This window comes from Neovison vison, chromosome 2 (genome assembly GCF_020171115.1).
Source record: "Neovison vison isolate M4711 chromosome 2, ASM_NN_V1, whole genome shotgun sequence".
Lineage (NCBI taxonomy): Eukaryota > Metazoa > Chordata > Mammalia > Carnivora > Mustelidae > Neogale > Neogale vison.
The window spans coordinates 175,194,757-175,220,580 of NC_058092.1; the positions used below are offsets into that span (position 1 = coordinate 175,194,757).

The window sequence follows — 25,824 nt, forward strand, 5'->3', positions numbered from 1 at the left end:
CTTGTCAATCCTAAACTGCCTGGCACAAGTGGTATCAAAGTTATCACTCTCATGCAAGCAAGCACTGAATTGTTTGCTTATTAATTATTGACGGGTTGACCACCAAGAACATGTTTTGTTTTGTTTTTAATAATATAATAAAAGTGGTCTGGGTTCAGAAGGATATTAAAATATATTAAAATGAAATAATCATTAAATTACACTGTAATTTTTTTCATTTTCTACATTGGAATAAGAGATACATTACATAAAACCTACCACTGTCACCATTTTTAAGTGCACAGTCAATGGCATTAAGTACATTTTACATGGTTTTCCAAGCATTACCAGTGTTAGTCTTCAGACCGAAACGCTCTCCATTAAATACCAACTCCCCGTTTCTTCTTCCCTTCAGTCCCCAGCAACCAACATTCTACTTTCTGTCTCTACATGACTGAAATCAGATAATACTTGTCCTTTTGCGTGACTGGTTTATTTTACTCAGTATCGTGTCTTTGAGGCTCATTCAATGCGGCAGCCTGGGTCAGAATTTCCTTCCTTCTTAAGGCTGAATAATATTCCACTGTATGTATACACCACATTTTATTTACCCATTCATTCTTCAATGGATAATTCCATTCCTTTTGGCTCTTGGGAATAATGCTATTCTTTCTTTTCTCTTTTTTTTGAAGATTAAGTCTTTACCGGAAGTCAAGGCATGGCTTTATGATGGGGAAACATGTTTGTCAGGATCAGAAACTATGGGGGAAGCCACATTTAGATGAAAAGCAAATTTAGGGGTATGATTCTGAATTCTAGACCTCACCGGGTACAATTCTGGAGAGGATGGGACAGGAGATCATTAAGACATATTGGTGAAGAGTTTCTGAGGAGAAGTATCTGTCAAAGTTAACCTACTCCCTAAAAGAAGGTACCTAAAAACCTTCTCTTTTAAAGTCTCCAAAGCATTCTGGAACAGCCCCATTCAGATTTGATCACAACTCATTTGATTGAAACACTAAGTTAAAAGAGGGCCCTAAAGATGCCCCAAAATGGCAGAGTCAAAAAACCCCCAAAACATAAAAAGCTTAAACATGCTAAAAGTTTCTTCAAGAGCAGCGTTTAGGGAAAGCACTGGGCAGCATTATATAGCGGCATCATTCCAGTTTTCTCAGATCATAGCCGTCTGCTCGACAACAGAGAGCCTATTAAACCAACAGCACTCGATTAACCTATCTTTAAGTAAACTCTTCTTCACGATTTGCCTCCCAATTCAGCATGTCCGGCTAATTAGAAAGCCACACACCCTACAGAGCTCTTTTCTGAGAAATGTAGGTTGTCTACTAGTCAAAAATGCTCTAACAAGAGGAATAAAGATTCCCCTTAGGAATAATAAAAATAGATAAATAAAACTCCCAACCTATTTTATTAAACAGAAATAAACAACTCGGAGGCAATGTTTCATAGCCAGGAAAATATAAGGCGTATTTTTATAACTTTGACAACTCAGACTTTCTTATTCCCTCAGGCCGTGCTGATGTTTTTAATCTGACTGAAGAGTACCTCAACTTCTTTTCTGCCACAGGCCCCAGGACGTCCTGGATTTTTAAGGAAAATCAACCGGCAAGTGAGTATTTATTGAGCATCTACCACATTACTGACCAAATAGCTGAAGGCACAGAGTTCTGGAGGCCCTTCTATGTCTGTGACTTTTCCGTGATGTCTAAGGTGGAGGGTGCCCCATGAGCAGCAAAAGGGATGGACAGACAGAGGCCGGCGGACGCCACCCGCCAGCCTCCCCGGGCAGGCCAAATCCCAGGTACCTTTGCGGCTGCGTGAGGTGAAGCTCCTTGGTCCAAAAGCAGGAGGGCCACTTTCTGATTATCGTAATGTGCAGCCACATGCAGTGGGGTTAGCCCGCTCTGAAAACACGTGCAGAAACAACAACCACGGTCAAAAGTGTCTTAACACCAGAGGCCTAGGTGTGGGAGATGGGGTTAGTCTGGGTTCAACACAGAGTGCAATTTACATTCCCGATTCCACAACGCTTGGACCCCAGCATTCACCTTCCTATGTCCAAAGGGCTCTTCATTCTATGAGACTTAATTAACTCTGGACTAGTTATAATTTAGATGGCTGTTGGTGAAGGAGCAAAGGCTGGTTTGGTTACCCTGCAAGTGGCCTGAGGGCAGTTGGCTCCATACCTTCCCAGCAGCGTCTGGAGAGGCACTTTTCTGTAGCAGGAGATTGGCTACTTCCAACTTCCCATACTTTGCTGCCACATGAAGGGGAGTAAATCCTTTCTGAAAGAAGAACCATAAAAATAATGAACAACAGAAATGACACAAAGGCATTGCTTTCCTGGAACCCATAAATGATTCTAACAACGAAGCACAGTTAAGCCTGCATTGACAGACCCACGCAGGACGATGACAGCCCGAGTCCCTTCATCAACAAGAAGGCTCGGGATTTTTCATCTTCCTAACTCTGCTGACTGAGCCACCACATGCCACTAACTCTGGGACTTCTCAGGCGTCTGACCAGGACAATGGTGGAGAGCTGGGTCTGGGGTGTACTCCTGCTGTGTTTTAGGGTTTCACATTTTGGGAAGAATAGGTTACTGGGTCCCAGGCCTAGTTTGGATTGGGAGGGCTTGGGAAAACCCAAGTCTGGACCTCCCGTGATCTCACATCACCAGACTGGAGCCTTTTGCGTCCACTTCTCCAATTCCTACATGTATACACATTGTCTTTCACTATGCCCCAGTCCTCAGGAGTCAGAGATTCTCGAATCTTAGCTACCACAGGTGGACTGAGTTAACAACACATGGTTCCAGCCCAGTAAATCTGCCAGAGTTGGGTATTGAGAGTTGAGTAGCTGCTCTTGCTTGCTACCTGCTCCCACAAGGATCTGGAGATCCACCAGTCCGTCAGCATGAGCTGCTATGGAGGGTCCCAAGCATGAGTCGGAGACTGGAGAGTCATCAGCACATCTGACCTCATGAGACTAAAGCCAACTAGAGCCAACAGGCAGCTGGCACAGTGGAAGGGCTGGGGCACTCGAAACCTAATCCCCACTCACTCTGTTTCACATATTAAATGAGATCCAGAAACTGTGCATCTCAGCTCTGCTGAGGAGCCTAAAGAATTACAGGGGGTGTAGTTGGAGGCAGTCATCGTTTATTCAGATAGTTTTCCAAGGATTGCCAAGTACTGTAATCGGCTTGTGTACGGATCACACTTCCCTGCATCCAAACAGGAGAGTGAAACACCCATTTCTAGCTCTCTCAGACATGCCATAGGCCAATTAATCTATCAGACTTGCTAGATTTACACAGCACTACCAAAACGTGAGCTCTATATTTTGCAACCTGCACCCACAGAACGACTGAGTGATAGGTTATTGCTTGAAGGCATCAGAGTGGAGATTTTAAACATCAGACCATTAATCACAGAAGACAACAATAACAAAATAGTAACAATAAACAAAAATGAAAGAAAGAGAAATCCACCTCCTGATCTGAAAGTGGTTTGGACACGTGGCTTCAGTTGTAAGGAGGATGGCTTTTGGGAGACACAGCAGGATTCATTCCAAGACTCACTTTCCTACCTTTGTTGTTATAGAGAGAGATGCGCCATGATCCAGAAGGAATGCAGCTACATCCTCATGTCCCTCCCGGGCCGAGAGGTGGAGTGGGGTGTATCCAGAAGTCGTGGCTGCATTTGGAGATGCTCCTTGCTGTAACAGCTGTTGTACAATATCTGCCTTCCCCAGTCGAGCAGAAATGTGCAGTGGGGTTTGGTCATCCTTAAGTGCAAGGCAGAAAAAACAAGACTGATTAGTTGAGAAAACAATGGTGACATTGTGGATCATTCAGAAAACTTTGCTTGGTATCAGAGGCTACCTTCAATGCCTTTCGAGTAACCTATTAGTCTAGAAAGTGTGAGAAGCAGTTCTTCTGTAAATTAACCCACTGCCACACTTTACCAAAATTTTAACCTCCCTCCCATGGTTCCTTTTTTGGGAGAGAAGGGAATGAATCCTAGTAAAACTCAAATAACTGAGAAGGTACTTTGCCTCTACCAGCTGTTAGGCCCTCAAATGGAGTGAATTCTTGTATTGGTGTCACCTTTTTATAGTCAAAAGCAGAGGGGTGGGGTGGGGAGCACAGAGTTGTGCAGGTAGATCTGCACAAAGGCTCCCAGCCAAGGGGGCTAAAAGCCAGCCCACCCTCTGCTTGACAAGTGGTACATTCCGGGCATGGGCGGGATCTGCCTCCAGCAGAAGGGTCCCTTATTACAATTCACCCCGAGGCATGAGGCACCAAATCTTGCACCGTTAGCGTCTTATCCCCAAGGGGGAGAGGCGTCTTTTTTTAGTTTGCCCAACGATGCCCTGTGGGGGCCATCGTTTTTCCACTGGCCATCCCAATGGCCATCTCATTCCAAAAGGAAATCCCACACCTGAATGGGAAAAAAGTTCAGGTAGATGCTTCCTGTAGGGAAGGTGGGGCACAGAAGAGGTTGGAGCACAGGAGAAGGTGGGGCACAGAAGAGGTTGGAGCACAGGAGACGTCTTTGAAGAGAAAAGTAGGATGAGAGTCAAGGCCAAAGCAAGAGAGTCTATGTAAGAAGAGTAAGAGGAATTGGGGCGCCACAGGAAGAAGAGTACTGAAACCAGAACAAGATAATTGCTGCAGAAAGATCTCCCATAATTCTCCTTTGGCCACTACCACCACTGCACATTTGCTGAGCATCTACATGTCCCAGGCTCTGTGCTAAGTACTCCACCTACATTCATTCATTCATCATCACACCAATCTTATCACCAGCAACTATCAGGATTCTCAGTTTCTATATGAAGAAACTAGGAAAAGAAATGTGCCACAGAGATGTTAATTCATTGCCCAACATTACAGAGCTGGGAAGTGGTGGATCAAGATTCAAACCCAGGCAGTCTGGCTGAGGAGGTCAGGTTCTTAATCATGATACATACTGCCTCCTTAATGAAATCATCATCACTATGAATTCTCTCCTCCGTTTCAGCTTGTGGGTTAACCATTCCATGGGTACAATGCTTGCTACGGAACCAACAACACTCAGAAAATGTGAGGTTTCTTGTAGTCCGTGGTAATGTACAGCCTTTCCTATCCGTGGCTCTTTATTGATGAAGCAGATTGAACCAATCTCTTTAGATCAGGGCTGAGAAACTACAACCCAGGGGCCAGATCCAGTTGCTGCCTGTGTTTGTAAATAAAGTTTTATTGGAAACAGACATGTCCATCTGCTTATGTAGTATTGCCTATGGCTGCTTTTTGCTCTAGAATGTCAGAGCTGAGCAGCTGTGGCTGAGATGGAGCATCTGGCAAAGCCTAAAATATTTACTCTCGTCCATTTAACAGAAAAGGTCTCCAGATCCTCTGTAAAATGCACCAAGTGGCACCACAGTCTACTGGACACTCAGAGTGTGTGTCTGCTGCTCAGAACATTACAACCTTGGTGCTCATCTGCAGATTTCATGCTTACAATGATCTAGTTGTGTTTGTTCCCACACTAATATGTTTGTACTAGTCACTTTACTACTTTGTGCTATATTTGCACTAATACTTTAATTATACAATCACACAATATGTTAGCAGGTAAAATATGAGTATGAAAGAGAAGGCTCAATTTTTCCCTAAGAATACTAAGTTGAAAGCTTTGGAGAGTGTTGATAGAAGTTGAGAAAAAACAACTGTGGTCAAATTAGATGCAGATGAGATAGTTAAATACATTGGGAGAATATTATAAAAGTCTAGAAATATTCTGCATACAAACTGCTTCATACGTGTCTTGGTTTTCTCTCTACCTAACCTGAATCTAGAAACTGTAGACAGTACAAATAAATGGCAAATAAATGTACATTTATATATGAAGGTTAAATTAAGCAGTTGAAGAATCTATGTATTTATTTATAATTCCTGACCTGAATTGCCATCTTGATAACCAGACCAACTGACAGGTAGTGGGTGACAGGTAAATGGGTTTCTTTTGGAAATTAAACACCAGGCAGAGAATGAAGCAGTCAAACTCAAACTGAAACCATTCCAATTCAAGTCTCAAGTCTCTTCATGGCTTCACAAATTGTGAAGAAAAAGTAAAAACTTCCTTTTTCCTTTTATGTCTGTGACCAGTGACATAGAAATTAACCAAAAGAGTTCAGTCGTGCTTCTGAACTGTGCTTGTTCTAGAAGTTTTGAGCCTAAGTCCTTCTCTATGGAGTGTGAAAAACTCTGGATCAAGTCTCGGTTTGGTTCCAAATCTGCTAAGGGCTAACGATATGCCAAGGACACAGAGTTCTTTCTGGCATAAAGTTCTTGTTCCATTTAATTTTGTCAAATAATTGAATGGACAAATGTGTTGGGATTTTTTTTTTTTTTTTTACAATATCACATGGATAGAACTTTTGTCATTACTTTATGAAAGTATTCCTTTAAGAGAGCACGCATGTGTTTAAAGGTTGTAATAAAATCAGGGTTTTTTCCCCCTCAATAGCACACGCTTTCATGGGTTGCACGTACCTTGGCTTTAGCTTCTACCTGAGCTCCATCTTGCACCAGATACCTCACGACTTCGGCTTGACCAGATCGAGCTGCCATGTGCAACGCTGTTTCTCCTCTCTGGGGAACAGGAGCCAAAGGTAATTAACTACAGCTCTCAAGGAGGGTGGCATATTTTATTTGCATAAAGCTTACGATGGAGGGTTTTTTCTTTTCTTCTCTTTTCTTTTTTATTTTTTTTTTTGTAAAAAATAGTCCCAAGCACTTCCTTACTGAAAATGAGGAAGGACAGGAAATTGAATACTCAAGAAGTTCACATCCACCTGATTCATGATGGAAAGGCTGGTGTAACCCTGGGGAGCCCAGTCTCTGGCAGTATCAGAAGTGTTGCTCCATGTGGCCCCTGGAGGGCTTGAAAGGTGAATGCTCACCAGAGCCAAACAGGAGAGGAAATGAGCGAAGGCAGCAGCCAGGGACTGTTCCACGACAGAGCGCCCACCCCCCTCCCCCGACCCATGGTGTGTGTTGGGGGGGGGCGGTGGCATTGCTGCCTGACACGCAGAAGGCTTTGGTAGCCGGTAGCCGAATAGGATGCCAGCCCCGGCAGGCCACACCTTCCTCTTTTCCAAAAGCAGTGGCAGTTTGGATATTTGTGTATACTTCTTAAGCCTGGCCCCCCAAATCAGAATTGCACCCAGAACAAAGCAAAAACCCACATCTGCAAGGACAACATAGACACACCTGAGGGTCAGACTCGGTTGCAGGCAGTTGGTTTGCTTTCTCTGCTTTACCTCAGCACACCAATATCCTAGTTTGCACATTATCCCACGGGGCCCTTTTCCTTGTCACTGGATTCCTCCAACCCAACCATGCCCCCATTTTCACCAAAAGAACTGAATTCAGATCATCTGTTCACTTATTTAATAAACAATGAAAATACTTTTAAAAAATGGATAGACAGAAACAAATAGTCACAGAAATCAAAGGATTCTCTCACACCACGGGCACCCACCCAAATTCCTTTTCTAAATCAAGCCTTGTGTTGCAGGATAGCCAACCTCCCTAGCAGGATATACAAAGACACATTCACGTGTAACTTGTTACTGTGTTTACTGGAAAAGCATCTGGGATAGAGTTTACTGTATTATCCAGGGTCTTCTTAATGAAGGGAAATCTTCTCTCTCTGGCATTAGTTACAGAAAAGATTACCTGTCAGCTGAGAAGCTGGTCCTTTTCTTGTGCATGTGCTGATTTGGGCTCCGGAAGACAGAGCCTTACTGGAAGCCTACCCTCAGGGGGAGTGTGCAGACCTTGTGGCTGACCCTTTCTGTGCCAGCGCGTGGTTTATTTGATTGTTAATGCTGTGGTGCTCATGAGTTCAACCAGGTTCTTAGGCTTGTGGTCTGTTATGCTAATAATACTATGATGTCTAACTTAAAGTCCTGTAAAGTAATGTTAAATGCCACACGCAGACCTAGGGTGAGAAGTCACCTCTCCGATACTTACTCTGAAATGAGTCTCATGGTTCTGCAGAGCAATGATTAGTGTGGAAAAGCAATACCATCCAATGATCTATGAACATGGATTTGCTGTAACCATGGCTCTGCTATAACGTGCTCAAGCACACTAATGAGAAAAATCATTTTGAATTTACTTGCAATTACGATAATGGTGATTTGAGGTGCTTCCTCAACATGAAACACTTACTAAATGCTTCTATTGTTAAAAAACAAAAACCAAAAAATCTTCCCCTCTACCAAAGCTATTTTTTAGGCGTAATATCCAATAGTAACATATCTGTAAGATCAATACACACAACCCATAAGTCCTAATGTTTTGCGATCAGCTAGTGATTGAACAGATCTTGCCTTCAAAGTAAAGGAAAGCACAGGTATTCCTAAATGTTGTCTTTTAAGCAGTAAATAGTAATTAACCTATTATTTAAAAAATATTTTAATTATTTTATATAATATTATATGATATATAACATATTATTATATAATATTAATAATATATATCAATATAATACATAATATAAATATTATATTATTTATAATAATTATATATTAATATATATTATATATTTATATAAAATTATATATTTATATAAATTTTATATATAAATTTATATAAAATTTATATATATTTATATAAAATTTATATAAAAATTACTTAAAATAAGTAAATAAGAACAATCTTCACCAGTTTCTGAAATACTCATAATTGGACCTTCTTTCTTAGAAGGATACTTACCACATTGGTGGTATTTGGAGAGGCTCCATGATGCATTAGTTGTGATACGATATTTACATGCCCCATGAAGGCAGCAACATGGATTGGGGTAAGGCCCGACTAGGAAGAAAAGAGGGAAATGCTGGTTTGTGATCTTATCATAAAAAGGTTTTGTCTGCCTGCCTCCCTGCCTGCCCTCCACCCATCCACCTTAATATAACCACTTGAGTGATCAGATCAAAGACACCAGCGCCCTGCCTATTATTGGCATAGATTCAGATTCAATAAGATAAACGCATCAGGACATGATCATCATTTCCTTAAAGCAGGTTCGGTGATTATGAAAGACTTATGTCATATCCACTAAAGAAGAAAAAATTCATATATTTTATAAAGATCAATGAGAAAAAATTAGAGAAAAATGACTTAAAGTTTTTTTCCCCTTTGCTACCAAACCTTCTTTATCCATATAATTGTGTGTGTGTGTGTGTGTGTGTGTGTGTTTAAGGGGGGTACTTAATGCCAACCTTTTAATAAACGAGCAAATCAGCAATAAATCTTTAATTAATTTTTAAATTTTATGAATATTATAAATTAAGTAAGGTAAATAATACAAAGGTCACTAGACTAGACTTTAAATGTTGTTTGTCTATAATCCTACACACACACACAGCCGTAACACTTGTGCTTTGTATGTGAAATGATGCCACTTACAATTTTTTAGAATTTCATTCCACTTGCAACATGAACATCGTCATTTGGTAAAAATATTTAACATGCCTAGAAAAAGCTTTTTTTTTTTTTTTTTTTTTAAAGAGAGTGAGAAGGAGACACCAATCTCAAGAGAAATTTGAGAAATGTCAAAAAAATATGTGAAAGGAACTCTGCTTAATAATAGTGAGGTAAAGGGCAGAAGAGAAAGAATTCTGGTTGCCCCACCTTCAGAGAGTGGCAACCGAGGGAGTCAGGGAAAAGCTCTGTGTTGTAATTTGGCACTTTTCTCCATCAGCAGGGGGAGTCCTTAGAACACGTGCAGGGCCAAGCCCTCATTTCCGTCTGCCCTGCCTTTGGGAGCTCTGAGGGAGTACAGGACTGGCAACAGCCCCTTCTCAGGGGCTGACATCTCTGGATATTTATTCAAACATCAGTCAAAAAAATTTGATCGCAGAGCCCACTCTGACTTTAAAAATGGTTGCTGCGCAATGAGAATAAGCTTTTAAAATCACAGGTGCCATAATAAAGCCTTAAGAGTGAAGAAAGAATAAAGCAGTAGTAATATTTTCAATCATTTAATCATTTTAAAATTGTGTCACAAATCAAGGCAAATATTTCATCTGCAGATAACAAAATCAGGCAAAATAATAGTCACTAAGCTAGATCTCAAACTTTCTATTTGCTTCTAATGTTACAGTCATTACTGATGCATTCAACAAACCTTTACTGAATGGCCTACACTGTGTTGCTGGCATCTACAGACCAGTGGGGCTCAGCCTGTGCCCATGGAGCCTGGACTCTCTGGGGGCAGGAGAGTAGCTAGGTCATACGTGCTTTGATGGGAAGAGGCAGTCTGCAGGGGAGCTCCTAGAGTGGGCCAGGGGTGAGGGATTTCCTGCGGAAGGTGGCCCCCTATCCCTTCCAGGCAGGTGTGCAGAATTAGCTGAGCAAAGCTGGGGTGACACATGGAGGGTGCAGAGATAGGAAGGTGAATGAAAGGGTGTCCAGTCTAGGGAAGTGTCATGGCTGGCATCTAGGGAGACCAGAGTGCTGGGGGTAGAGTAGGGAAGGAGAGTCCAGAGGGGGCAGGGGTTGACGAGCCTGGTTTGCTGTCTTGCAGGCTCAGCACTGGTCCTGGTGGAACATTCCTCTGAGTTCAATGTCAGTTTGTATAAAAGAAACCTAGAGCTAGTCCTTTATTAACTTCAGCAACTCTGTGTGTCGTTCATTCTGAATTTTGGGAGAGAGAAGTGTTCAGTTTACAAACACCTGGAGGTTTGAGGATACAGAGTTTCTCCACCTTGGCAAAGTTGACATTACGCACCAGATAATTCTTTGTTGTAGAAGGCTGGCCTGTATACACTGTCAACTATTCATTGGCACTGGCTTCTAGTAACACCAAGTGGCTGTCACAACTGAAAATACCTCCAGATGTTGTCAGCTGCCCCCTGGGGGACAAAATCGCCCCCACTGAGAAGTACTGCATGACAGGATTTCATGAAAATTACGCTTTCGTTGATGGTACCACTCACCCCTAAGCATGAAGCATGTGTTTTGGATGATGTGTTTGCACCCACCCCCAGACTCCTGTCTATTCTCCTCTGGATGGGCAGCCCCTTGGATGAAGGGTCTACACAGTCATCAGTGGCAATCACACACACAGCACAGCTAGCTGTTCTCTGAGGAAGGCTCTGGGACTCCAGCTGTGAAGGTATACACTGGTGACCCGGCGAAGCCTAGAAATCCTACTCGCCTCACCTCGGTTACGGCTTGGATGGATGCACCGTGTTTCAGAAGGAGTTCCATGACTTTAATTCGATTCTTCTTGCAGGCAATATGAAGAGGAGTGAAGCCGTTCTGAAAGGGACAAAGGCACAGAAGTACATGACCACATTCCTTGAAGATACAATTCCTCCGAGTGTGGTAAAATGTTTGCGAAATGATGTTCTGTAAGGATTTGGAAGTAAATGACGCGATGAAACAGAACGCGGATTCTTCTCTGGAAGCGTAGGTAGTCTAGCTGCTCCTAGAAATCCACAGTACTCTGCTGATCACGAACAGGAAGTGAATTTTTGTCACAGCCTCTTGGTGGCTGAGGCAAAATGGTCATGCGTTTTTTTAGATTATTTTATTTTGGAATTCACTCTTCCAAATAATATGTCCCTCCCTCCTCCATCTCATTTCAAATACAGACTAAAAACAGCTGGGCCCAAACATTTGTCCTCACAGCCCAAACTCTGCCAATGCCATTCAGCATTCTCTGTTGAATTTTAGGACAACTACAAGACTGGTTCTAGAATGTTTTCGTCCCTTCCAGTTTTAAGGTTCAAATAGGTGTTTACTCCCAAGGAAGCAGGAAACAACCCAACATTATTTGGATCACTTGGTTTCACGTTTAATCTAATAAAGGAGTCTGCTTTTTCACAAATTAGCTCCAAATCATACCCCTCGATCATTGGGACCACAGAGCATTTTTCAGTCACCATGGAAAACTATAAAGTATCAGGGTCGACTCTAAAAGCTTACGTCCAAGTTACCATAGGTGTTTCCACAGCCATTCTGAGACCGTTTACCTGGCCATAGTCCATCCCAGGATGACTGGCTCTAACCTCCACATGTTGTGAAATCTTCCAAGTCAGAGGAAAATGAGAGTGAATGTCCACACCCTGTTTTAAGGCTTTTTTTTTTTTTCTTGTATGGAAAAATGAGTCATGACTGCTAATTTCTTTTCCTCCCTTCTCAGAATTCAAAGATATGCTTGGTATACTGGGCAGGTCAACAGCTTTTGAAATACTGTTTCAGTAAAAGCTTTTAGTGACAATGACAGGCTGGGGTCAGAGTGCTCCTCAGTCCTCATGTTTCCTGCCCCCAGAGTAGCAGAGGCACTGGGGGTCCGTTGGGACAGGGAGACAATACCAGTTGGAAAGGAACAGTGACCCTTTCTAAATCAGTTGATCAGATGACGGCCTTTACCTTAAAATTGCTAGTCAATTTACATGTCTTCCCTAGCATTTGGTGACTGATTTTTTTCCTAAACATGGGTGCTTATTCTGAACTAAATTTAAACAGCTTACCAAATTGGGATTATTTATTTTTCCAAAGACAAAAACCCTATCTCATCAAGAAAATCAAATTACAGTATAGCTAGGGGTTAAAATAACATCATTTTAGGAGTTAAGACTACAAATGAGACCAAATTTTCATTTTTATCAATATGAAAAGGAGATGACTGGCCATATGTTAGCTTACATGGTAAACGTAACACAAAATTTTAGCTCACAAATTCCTAGACCACTGATGTATAAGAGAAAGTTTTTTGACCACTTTTCCTCATGTTTTTAGATCTTGGGAAAAAAATTTTAATACATATAATTATAACTATACCCTCAGTAAGATAAGTCTAATCACCTCAGTCTTTTCTACACCTACAGTTTTTGGGTCTTATTTATGTAAGAGATTCACCAGTGTGACCATAAAGAGGTTAATGATTTAGCCCCATCGGCCTTGTTCACATCAGAAATAGGTTGTTTCATTAAAGGATATTTGAAAAAAGTTGAGGGGAAGTACACTTTACTTAACTAGACCTTCTATTTTTACCTCCTCAAAGTATTCTCTTCTCACGCGGAGGCCGCACGTTGTCAGCATGACAACACAGACTGGAGCTGTTGGCTTAGCCACTCACCAGGGCTTTGGCATTGGGGTTCGCTTTCTTGTCCAGGAGGACCTTGGCGACTTTGTAATGCCCACAGTGGGCAGCCACGTGGAGGGCAGTCAGGTAGTCATTGGTGACGTCATCCACGGGCACGTTATGCTGGAGGAGAAGCTGGACGCAGTTCAAGTGATCCCCTTGTGTGGCCATGTGCAATGGAGACAATCCATTCTGGAACACATAAGAAAATCCGAGTTTACTGTTTTACCTTTTAAATACAAATGTCCCGAACATAAAATACAGCACAAATATGAGAAGATGAAAACCTAGTTTTTCACACAGAAATACCTTTTCTTTTTTAAAAGCTTTTTAAAAAGTTTTATTATCTAAATTCCAAGTAGTTAACATGTCATATTACTTTTAATTTTAAGTAAACTCTATACGACACACGAGATCAAAGATCAAAGTCACATGTTCTACCAACTGAGCCAGCCAGCCACCCTCTTTTTAAAAGGTTTTGATGATTGTTTTGAACTCTAGCTACTTTTAAACCTAGTCCTCTCACTTCTTTTATCAGTTGAAAACAAATTTTTCAAGATAATTTCTTTTCTGGTTTTAAAAATGGTGTGATTGGGGTGCCTGGGTGGCTCAGTCAATTAAACATTCAACTCTTGATCTCAGCTCAGGTCTTGATCTTGGGGTTGTGAGTTCAAGGCCCGTGCTGGGCTCCACACTGGACGTGGAGCCTAATTTTTTAAAAAATGTGAATTGCACTAATGTCCATTATTTATCTTATCCCCAGTGAACTAAAATTCTTTCTTTTTTCTTTCCTTTTTTTTTTTTTTTTTTTTAAGATTTTAAGTAATCTCCATTCCCAAATGGGCCTTGAAACCACAATCCTGAGATCAAAAGCTGTATGCTCCATGGACTAAGCCAGCCAGGCATTCCTGGAATTCTTAATATTTAAGAGTGAGAAGGATTTTAAAAAATTTTTTAAAAAAGCAAAAGTAGATTGGAATTCATTACACTGGCTTTTTTTTTTTCCTTACAAGTTACTAACACTTGATATTCATATATTGATTTGATCAATAAAAAAAGATCTGACTAAAACAACACATTTAATTTCCTATCAATGTAGAAAGGAAATTTTTCCTCTTCCATCAGTCTGGTGCCCCCCTGTGTCTGTGATGAGGAAAGGCAAGGCACTGACCAACTCATCAACTAACACCTGTCTCTGTTTAAATCAGCTGGGATCAACAACACAGTTAATCATGCGTGGTAGGAATAAGTCAAAAATTCTTTAAAGAGTTGTGAGAAGAAATAAAGAGGCTCAAAGGTAAGTAGAGCCTTAAAAGCAGGTTGGAGGGACATTTAGCATCCAGTACTTATTTCCCAGTGAAGACAAAAATAAGGCATTAAGATGTCAGTCCTTTCTCTCATGCTTCCTTCAAATATGGAGGCAAAGTGGAGGAGCCTGGGAAATTTCTAGAAAATCCAATTGTCAAGAGAGGCTCTGTTCATCACTGTAACATAGTTTAACATATCTGGGGGTGGGCAGGAAGCGAGTGCAAATTCAGTTTCCAAAACATGTGTCATCGGTGAACTTTGAAAATAATGATGTATTAAATAGGCACTGATGACTCCGGGATTTCTGAATCCTCTGGGTCAAGTTATTTCCCGTAATTTATCTATTAATGACATAAAATAGTAGATCAAGATAGAAACACTGCAAGTCTTCCTCTAGCCATTCTCATGGTACCATTCACTCACTGTGATATATTTCAACACAACGCTAGTTGTGTTCCTTGCAAGTAAAATTTCATGGATTATAATTTCCCCAGATTGTGCAGCTTATATAGAAAAATAAATATTCATGTAACTTTAAAGACTTCATACATGGTCAGTCAGAATATTTCTGCCTAGGGGTGCCTGGGTGGCTCAGTGGGTTAAGGCCTCTGCCTTTGCTCAGGTCATGATCACAGGGTCCTGGGATCGAGCCCTGCATCAGATTCTCTGCTCAGCGGGGAGCCTGCTTCCTCCACCCCCCACACACCTGCCTCTCTGCCTACTTGTGATCTCTCTCTCTGTGTCAAATAAATAAAGAAAATCTTAAAAAAAAAAAGAATATTTTGCCTAAAAAATTCCACTCTAACATTCTAAATCGAAGTAGACACTAACATGCAACAAAGGACGGGGACGCTTCTCATTTGAGATCCTGCCACCCACGAGCACATGTACATCTCCTTTCCTCCCTACCAAGACATTCCTTTGCTTTATGTTCTGAATGGTGAAGTAAACAAAGAAACAAAATCTCAGAGATCAAATGATAGTCGTGGAGAGTAGAGATGGGAGGCAGTGCCAACGAAAGAAGAAAATTCTCTAACGATACACGAAATAACAATATATGAGTAGGTAAGTTATAGGGCATTGGAGAAGGAGGAGAAGAATGTAAAGACCTTCTGCCCTAGGAAGAGGGTTCTTATCACAGACTGCCCCCTCGTAAAGCTGAACATACAGATCCAACGTGACGGCTTTCCTTAGCTCAGAAAGATGAAAGCCTTGAGGAATTAGACAGATGGCCTTAAAGTCAGAAACGCATTCATTCACTTAAAATTCATTCAGGAAATGTTTCTGGGAGGTCTACTATGGGCCAGACACTAATTTAGGGGCCTGGAATACCACACCGAAGGAGGCAAAGTCCTTGCTTTCATTTTACCAAGGAGAGAGAGAAGTACACAGGAAGAGAAGCTAACAAGGAGGCCTCTGTGAGAACAAAGCACTGGAGTCAGAAAATGGGTAGAGACCGCAGAGATCTGGGACAAGCTGAGGGAACTCCATGTAGGGGCACAGGACGTGAGGGTAAACCTGGTGTGTTCTGGAAAGTGGAAGCAGGCCAGCTGGCTGGAAGATGGTAGGGAGCAGAACAAGAGGAAAGGCAGGGAGGTGGTCAGATGCTGGTCAGGAATTTATTAGGGCAGGAGGCTACTTCTGAACAAACATGGTAGATGTGACCTATACGCATCCATCCTTTCCCAAACTCTGAAGCAATTTAAAAGATAAATTCCACAGGGGCATGTATGCACGCACCCCCAAAACACACAGGAAAGGAAATAAAAACAGAGGTGTGATGTCTATACATTGTAGAATGTGAAAAGAGGGTTTAGTGTGTTAACACATCCAGCAGAAGAGAGAAGGTAGAATGCTAAGCGTCTGTGGAAGGGTACCTCAGCGGTGTTACTGGTTAATGTTTAATAACAACAGCTCTTTGAAAAAGGAAAACCCCGGGGCACCTGGTTTGGCTTAGTGGGTTGAGCCTCTGCCTTCAGCTTGGGTCATGATCTCAGGGTCCTGGGATCGGCCCCCGCATCAGGCTCTCTGGTCAGTGAGGAGCCTGCTTCCCCCTCTCTCTCTTTCTGCCTCTCTGCCTACTCCTGATCTCGCTCTGTCAAATAAGTAAATAAAGTCTTAAAAAAAAAAAGAAAAACCCCAATATGTGGCATTTGCCTATCTCCATGGTGCGAAGAACCCCACTATGACTGATTTCGAGCCATCAACATGATGTCACTGAATACAGAACTGGAAAAAGATGTACACAATAGGCTCCATGATGTGACTCCAACCCACTGGGTAAAATAAAGACAGGTGACTGATTTCTCAGATGCCCCAAAGGCAGGGCAGATGGAAGCATGACACAACTTGGAAGATAAAGATGAGGCCTGGAGTCAAAAGCAGGATTGGTTCACCTGTGTATGGAGTGGTCAGGTTTCCAGGTCCTTCGGACCTCGCAAAGCAAGAGGATTGCCCCCTTGTCCCTTTCAGGAAATCAGGAGTTTAATTTCTGGAGAAACGGAAGCAGAGCGCTTCTGGAGGCAGGAGCCCGGGCAGTGGCAGTGGTGAGGCTCTGGAGTGAGACCAGGTGCTCCCAGAAAAAGGAAGGCTGGCATGGGTGTCAAGAGTGTGGTTTCTCCATTTAGACTGCTCGCGTTCAAATCCTTGTTCTGACATGAGCTGAGCTCTCTTGAGAAAGTTATTTTAACTCTTTGGGTCTCAGTTGCCTCATCTATAAAAAGGGTCTCACAGTAAAACTGGTGCCTCATTGTGAGGATTCAGTGGGTCCATATATGAAAAGTGCTTAGACACCACGTAAGTATTTGTTATCACTACCATGACTGATGTATGCATAGAGAACTAGGAGAATTACAGCCCCCTTTTCTTTTTTCTTACTCGGAATGTACTGACACAGCTTCTACACTGTAAAACATTGGCAGATTCGTCTCTCAAAATAACTGAACTTGCCAGAAAAAAAGGGCAATTAACCGTGACATGGGGGGACGTGTACGGCTCACCACCAGTGGAGTCCTGCCTACACTCGCATGGAGTTTCCACTCAAATGTTAGTGCCTGACACTGATGGTGGGGTACAGACACCTGTTGGAAACCCCAACATGAAAGAGAGAGACAAAACCAACACAGAGAAAAAAGATATTGTAAGGAATAAGAGACAGAAGAGAGGCAGGAAAAAATTAAAGGAAATTATCTGGGGTGTTCTCAGAAAGGTAATAGACTATATTGCATCCATTAAACAAGAACTGGATGCTTTAAGAAAAGAAGTTATCGGAGAACAAGAAAATGTTCTTGCCCATTATAAGCACAGAAGAAAAAAATCAAGGAAATATCTTGGAAAGAAAGAAAAAACAATGAGAGGAACAAAAGGGAGAAAAGACGGAGACAGCAATTTTATTTTTAGCTATGCCTTATTGTTTTGATGAAATGAAAATTAATTTTGAAGAGAACAAGGGTTTTTAGGCGGAGGTGACACGGTGTGGTTGACGTGAGCTGGCTACTTTGACTGTTGTGCCCTGGGAATGGGGCTGGAGAGGACCATGGCAGGATGGAGGCACCAGTAAGGAAGCTGTTGTGAGGCTCCAGTTAGTGGTGAGGTGACTCGGAAGAAAGCAGTAGAGGTGGAAAAAGATAAATACAGACTTCTTGAAAGGACAAAGCAGAGCCAGAAGGCCTTAGATGAGAAGCCCTCAAAAGCCAAGGTGTCATCACATACAATGAAATACTGTGGCTGTTTCACACTGTTGGTAACACCTCGCTTGGTTACTAATGTAAACCCTGCATTTCAAATGAGTGACGGAATTGTTCAGACCACCTGGAACCTGGTGCATCTCCACTAGGGCTGTTGAGGAAACACCCACCAGAGTACTCGCACACAGGAGTAACATGTGTTTTTGTTGTTTTGATGACATTTAGAAGTAAGGCTCTTTATAAAGCTTAATGCAGCCTCCACGTATCACTGATCAGATTAACAAAAATTGTGGGACCCAGGTATTCTGTATGTTTCAAAATTTATTTATAAATATTCTCTTATTAAATAGTGCCAAAGGCTTTATCATAAAAATCCAGAAGACATTCTGTAAGACATTCATTTTGAGGCAATCACCATGCATTCTTTTTGCATATGTCAACTTTGCCAAAGACTCAAGCAAGATGCCATCGTTCCAAAGATTCCAGCCTTTATCAGTTAAACGATATCCTCTTTAATAATCTGTAAACCCTCAAGAAATAAACCAAAGGGCGGGACAAAGAGAGCTAGTCCCCAGACTTCCGAGACTATAGATCTTCTATTTTCTTTCACAAATAAACAATGATTGATGAGCTATGAAAATTTCACAGAGTAAGATCAAGCAGTGAGTGTTCCCAAAATAAAGCAAAAACAAGCAACACACACAAAGACAACTTTGTGGCAGGGCGCACTCCATCAAAAGGCTTCATAAACCCAAACTAATGTTAAGGTTCTCCAAGATCTGAACTACTCTTCACTGCTACATTGGAATGGTATCATTTTTCTATGATTCACAGGCAGTTAAATAAGCTCAACAGGCAGTAAAGGCATGCAAAGTGAAATACAGTTCACGTCCAAAAACTTGGGAAGAAATTACCTTGGTTTTTGAAAGAATGGGGGCCGCTCGGTCGAGCAGCATTTCCACCACCTGCTCATGGCCACTCCTTGCTCCACAGTGCAGGGGCGTCAGACCATCCTGAGGAACAAAGGCAACATCTTCAGTTAGATTTGATGGGAAACTCCATAAATGCAGTGTCTTTCTTCAGGATTTGGTGTGACTTCCAACATGGTGTGGACCTGGGACTTTCAAACATTTACTCACATATCTCAAAATAATTACCTATTCCTAAGTAGAAAACTAAATTTTTCAAAAGTTTAAGCAGTTGTAAAATCCATAATTTCCCACATATTCGAATACTCACCATTAAAAATACGATTGTTTCACTACTCTTTCCATACATATCCAATGGAATTGACCTACCAAAAGTCATTTGATAGCCACCATTTAAAAAAGTAAAAAAATAAACTTTTATTATAGAAATTTGTTTTTTTAAGGATCAACCTCATTTTATTTTCTCTTAAATTTAAGTTCAATTAGCCAACATACAGTACATCGTTAGTTTCAAATGTAGAGTTCAATAACTCATGAGTGGCATGTAACTCCCACTCTCATCACATCACATGCCCTCCTTAACGTCCATCACCCAACTACCCCATCCCTTACCCACCGCCCCTCCAGCAACCCTCAGTTTTTCTCCTATAGTTAAGAATTTCTCATGGTTTGTCTCCCTCTCGGGGTTGCTTCCCATTCAGTTTTCCCTCCCTTTTCCTGTGATCCACTGCACTATTTCTTATATTCCACATATGAGTGAAAATGTCTTTCTCTGACTGAATTATTTCCCTCAGCATAATACCCTCCAATTCCATCCATCTCAATGTAAATGCTAAGTATTCATCCTTTCTGATGGCTCAGTAATATTCCACTGTATATATGGACCACATCTTCTTTATCCATTCATCTGTCAACGGACATCGAGGTTCTTTCCATAGTTTGACTCTTGTGGACATTGCTGCTATGAATATTGAGGTGCATGTGCCTCTTTGGATCTTTACATTTGTATCTTTGGGTTAAACATCTCGTAGTAAAACTGCTGAATCGTAGGATAGCTCTATTTTTAACCTCTTGAGGAAACGCTACAGTTTTCCAGAGTGGCTACAACAGTCTGCATTCCCACCAACAGTGTCGAAGGTTTCTTTTCCTCCACACCCTCACCAACTTTTTGTGTTTTTGATTATTGCCATTCTGACAGGTGTGAGATGATATATCATTTGAGTTTTGATTAGCATTTTCCTGATGATGAGTGATGTTGGGCATCTTTTCATGTGTCTGTTGGCCAACTGGATGTCTTCTTTGTAGAAATGTCTGTTCATGTCTTTTCCCATTTTTTAATTGTATTATTTGTTTTCTGGTGTTGAGGTATAAATTCTTTGTATATTTTGGATACTAATCCTTGATCAGAGGTATCATTTACATTTTCTCCCATTCATTAGATTGACTTTTAGTTTTATTGTTTACTTTTCTATGCAGAAGCTTATTATTTTTATGTAGTTCCAACAGTTTATTTTTGCTCTTGTTTTCCTTTCCCAGGTGATGGATCTAGAAAAATGTTGCTATGGCCAATGTCAGAGAAATTACTGCTTGTGCTCTCTTCCAGGTTTCCATGGTTCCAGGTCTCACATTTATGTCCTTAATTTTTGAGTTTATTTCTGAGTCTGGTATAAGAAAGTAGTCCAGGATCATTCTTCTGTATGTAGCTATCCGGTTTTTCCAACACCACTTGTTGAAGAGATTTTTCCCATTGCATATTCTTGTCTCCTTTGTCAAAGATGAATTGACCATATAATTACGGGTTATTTCTGGGCTCTCTGTTCTGTTCCATTGATATATGTGTCCATTTTGGTGCCAGTATCATACTGTTGTGATTACTACAGCTTTGTAGAATATCTTGAAATCTTGGATTGTGATGCCTCCATTTTTCTTTTCCAATATTATTTTGGCTATTTGAGGTCTTTTGTGGTTCTGGACAAATGTTAGGATTGTTTGCTCTAGTGAAAAATGCTGTTGGTATTTTGATAGGGACTGCATTAAACCTGTAGATTGCTTCGGGTAGTATGGACATTTTAACAATATTTGTTCTTCCAATCCATGAGCATGGAATATCTTTCCATTTATTTGTATCATCTTCAATTTATTTCATCCGTGTTTTAGAGTTTTCAGAGTACAGTTCTTTCACCTTCTTGGTTAAGTTTATCCCCAGGCATTTTATTATTTTTGGTACAAACACCATCCCAATGTTTGTTTTTATCAATGTTAGTGCTGAGACATCTCCTCTGCATAAGTAAGTAGATGGACTTTGTTAAAGCAGTGTCACTAGTTCTTTGAACTCCTGAATTACATGCCAAATTCACCTACACCGTGAAGATTTTTTTCAATGATGCATCATAATACAACTCCTTTAGGTCCTTCATTTTTGTTAGCAGCAGCAGCAAGATTTCTAACCATCCAATGAGCGGAAGAATCTGTTGCTCAGTCATTAGAGTCACACCATTGTGAACATGACACTGATATCCTGAACTCTTTGCCTTGCTCAACTCTGTCCCCCTTTCTCCCCAGGTTTTGCACCCTGGGGCCAGGTGTGTGAGAGTTAGTTAGGTCTTTCTTTAGTGCTAGGGTAGAAGGACTGTTGTACTACATGTTTGGTGGGAAAGCTCGGGAACTGAGGAGTGGAAAATTATTCACTCAAAACTATCTAAGTGGCCCCAAACTCTAGAGAGAGTTTTTACACACCCACCTTACGTGTTCCCCAACTTGAAGATTCCCATGGTTGACAATGCCTACTCAAAAGACAGTTACATTTTAAGGTACATCAGAATGTAATTCAGTGTGTTCAAATCACTTCTAGATTGTATGAGCAGATCTTGAAAATAACCATAATTATCCTAATGTATATTTGGTGAGGTACAATTCTATTTCTAACCTACCAGCCACATCCAAGAATTAAGTCCTTAAAAAATGAAATTTGAATCACAAGCATTGCATGACCTCATTTGATCATGCTGTGAGCATGAAAGCATTCTGCCTTTTATGCTGATTTAAAACATTTGCTCTTATAAACCAAAGTAAAGCAATGTTTAGACTTTGAAGTTGGAAACAGCATTTTGCTAATAAAAACAGATAAAAAAATAAAAATCACTATAATGTCCAAGGGTCTTCCCAATAATGTAAAATCTGAAAATATCTGAAGGAGAAATAATAATTACCCCTATCCTCTACCACACACACAGAAACATTCCACACAGACCCTTTTATATTGTCTTTTATGAACTGAAAGGTCAAATCTGTTTCTTTCATTTTCACATAAGTAGATTCTAAGACCTAAGAGGTGACAGAATACGTGCAGACGTGTTCAAACTAAGGTCACACAGAAAAAATAATTATTTTAGCCCAACTCATTTATCCTTGAAGTTTACCTTCTCCCAAACAAACTCCTACACACTGAACGCAAAGTGTCTGGCTCGTTAAGTGCAAAACCTCGACTCCTCAATCCTTTGAAACATACTGTTCCTTACAGACGTACATGTTTGCCCATTTCATTTTTTTTAAAGTTTTAATTATGGAAAATTTCAAACCTATTTCAGACTAAAGCAGACTGAACAGGGTAATGAGCCTCTGGTGTGTGGTGCTCGGCGTCAGCCGTCACCTTCCTGATCAGGCTTTTCCCTTCGCGTCCCTGACCTTTTCTCTTCTCTTAGATCATTGTGAAGCCAATCCAAGCTTGAAACCATCTGATCCTCACAACTACCCTGATACAGAAGGCACAATCTTCATGTGATACATGAAGACTCGAAGGGTTCCAACAGGTTCAGTGACGCATCCAAGGCGGCACAGGCTGACGGCAGAGCTAGGCCAGACGGTACGGAACAGACAAGGCACGCCTTGGGAGGAGTTACTACGACAAAGCCCCTCGGCTCAAACTTCCAGCCACCCTGAACCTTCCTTTTATCTACATTCTGCAGCTGCTGCCTCTGATCTCTGGTGTTTATTTATTAAAAACTCATCGACTCCAGAGATGCGGCTGGGGAAGGTAATTTTTTCATCAGCGCAAGAGCAGTGAAGTGCCATTGTCCCCAGCCATTGTTCCTATTACCACCTGGTTTCAATGATCAAGTCAGCTGCTTCCCCAGGGTTGGGATCTTCAGTTCCCAGCTAACTGCAATGATCGACCTGAAGCACGGCTCTTTTCAACTGGACTTTGACTTGCAGTATTTTTAACATTGATCGTGAGTAGCTGACTCCTTTGGATCTTCTGCAAATTTGCTCTGCAACTTTTCAAAAGTGCAGGACTTCAAACAGCCAGGATCCCGGCCCCGGCCGGAGAGCTGCCTCATCAGGGAGCTGTACAAGATGTCATGACTGCCCGGCCTGGCTGCGGGGACATTCACAGGTCAGTGGAGAGCTGGTGCCCAGAGTTAATGCAAGGTCTTCAGCGTCACAGCATTTACGGTGACAAAAAAGACAGCTGCCTGGCCAGCCTGCAGTGAGACTGAAGGGTATCTGCCATGTACTGCTTCACACTTAGTTCAGTTTAAAAAAAAAAAGGAAAATTAGCCAGCACTGAGTTGACTTAATACCGGTATTTTGGACAAAAATTAAATATTTAAATTTCCAGGGCACCTGGGTGGCTCAGTAGCTGAAGCAGCTGCCTTTTGGCTCAGATCATGATCCCAGGGTCCTGTGATCCAGCCCTGTGTCAGGCTCTCTGCTCAGCGGGGAGCCTGCTTCTCCTCCCTCTGCCCTTCCCCTCTCTTGTGCTATCTTTCTCAAATAAATGGTCTTTTAAAAAATTTAAATTTCAAACTAATTTCTTTTGCTTTGAATGGGTGAGGTTTATCATTTACGTTTCTGGAGCCCTGTGTTTGGGGACCATCCATAACTGCCACTCATTCCCCCGCCAAGCCTCAGTTCCCTGGGTTAAGAGGGACAGCCTTCCCCGAGTGCCCCTCCTTCCCACCTGGTCCACAAACCCTCTGTAGCTCTTTGTCTTCTTGCTTCTCTGCATTGCCCACACGGGGTACCTGCACGGACTCCCCTTCCCACTTTCTCCAAGATCCCAGTGTATACCGTTTGAAAGTCCTGTGTTCTTAGGAGGTTTTTCCAAAACTGGACATAAGCATCCCATTTGCAGGGCATCTGCCTTATTTTATCTGTACTTCTTTTGAGGAACCTCGAACTTTTTGTTGAGTCTTAGTCCTTTGTGAACAGGCATTATCCTTTCAACGAGTCTTCTTCTGAGCACAAGGCCACTTAGTTTAAGGGAGATTTGACCGTCACAGGGAGGGTTACTCAGTACTGTATCCGTGAAAGTGGCTTAATGGAAATAAGTGAATGAACGCATGGAGAGACCAAGTAAATGGGTTTGGGCACTAGTCTTTCAAAAAAGGTTTTCTAGTTAGCTGGTTAAAAATCCCTTTCCTTGTTATCCTTTTTGTCTAGATTTACCTTGTACTTCAGGAGTGCTATACTTTGTCTTTCTTTCCAGAAAAATAAAACTCTCAATTAAAAAAAAAAAAAAGATTTTAAATGTGACAAAAGACTGACGAGTCTTTCTCACTCTGAGTAAGCAAAATATCAGAGGAGTTGTTCTAAATAAGATATTTTCCTCTTACTGAGAATACTACAAGCTTAACAAAGGGAGCTCCTGTGGATCCCGTGGTTTGGAACACAGCGGCGATCCGGTGTACTCCTTTCCCTGAAACTAGAGCAGTGCTTTTTTCCAATACAAAATGAGGAATCTAACTTACTCCCAGCACAGTGTTACTTAGAATGGGTCCGGGACCAAAAAGCAGTTCCTCAACTGCATATGAAAGTGCCGGCCTCTGGATGGCAAATGCTAGACAAAGGCAATTCCCGGGGCGCCGGGGAGGCCCTCTATGAATGGTGGCATGTGCGCTTAGATAGCAGAGAGGGAGAGAGGGATGCTGAGTTGCCATAGTAACGTTATGGGAGGGAAGGGAAATTGCATGTCCCCCCCCCCCCACCAATTCCCCTGATTTTTAAAGCACTAACATAATGAACAAGTATTCCCTTGGGGAGAATTCTGAAGCAAAGCCAACTGGCTCATCCAGATCTCATATTTCACCTCGGTGACAGTAATCTTATTACTGAGGTGGGAAACTGTGCCTTACTGGCTGGACAAAATGCTCTCTCATGTTAGCCTGAGAGCAAAACCTTGCACACTCGAAGGTCAAAAAGGTTTTCTTTCGGGTCCTGTTTTTGCCAAAAAGCATGGAACAAGACATTAAGGCATCACTTCTGAGAACACTGCACCCAGAATATGTTCTTAACAGGCTGAACTTGCTCAAAGCCAATATTGAAGTGAGCCTAATTCTTGACTTGGGAAATACTTTTTAAAATGTACATTTCTTTTGACATGTATTCTGTAGGTTCCTTTCTTTCCTTCTCTCTAAGCAATAAATAAACAAACAAATAAATAAATAAATAAATCTCACTCTAGAGAAGAAAAAGGAAATCAAGCAGAGAGAACTCTTTTCCTATATCACGCGTGTATGTTTTGTTTTGTTTTTAAAGATTTTATTTATTTATTTGTCAGAGAGAGAGGGAGAGAGAGCGAGCACAGGCAGAGAAAGGCAGGCAGAGGCAGGCAGAGGCAGGCAGAGGGAGAAGCAGTCTCCCTGCCGAGCAAGGAGCCCGATGTGGGACTCGATCCCAGGATGCTGGGATCATGACCTGAGCTGAAGGCAGCTGCTTAACCAGCTGAGCCACCCAGGCGTCCCTATATCA

General features: G+C 41.7%; 1 protein-coding gene across 26 annotated transcripts in view; it reads right to left on the reverse strand.

The window, feature by feature from the left end:
* The window catches only part of ANK3 (ankyrin 3), a 667,998-nt gene that overhangs the window by 145,146 nt on the left and 497,028 nt on the right, over window positions 1-25,824 (reverse strand). For all 26 annotated transcript variants that reach the window (XM_044239577.1, XM_044239576.1, XM_044239560.1 and 23 more), the window contains 8 exons: window positions 19,060-19,158; window positions 13,146-13,343; window positions 11,222-11,320; window positions 8,771-8,869; window positions 6,539-6,637; window positions 3,589-3,786; window positions 2,184-2,282; window positions 1,803-1,901 (listed from right to left, as the gene is read on the reverse strand). In XM_044239577.1, coding sequence (XP_044095512.1) covers window positions 1,803-1,901; window positions 2,184-2,282; window positions 3,589-3,786; window positions 6,539-6,637; window positions 8,771-8,869; window positions 11,222-11,320; window positions 13,146-13,343; window positions 19,060-19,158 — 990 coding nt within the window. The remainder of the gene's footprint in view (window positions 1-1,802; window positions 1,902-2,183; window positions 2,283-3,588; window positions 3,787-6,538; window positions 6,638-8,770; window positions 8,870-11,221; window positions 11,321-13,145; window positions 13,344-19,059; window positions 19,159-25,824) is intronic.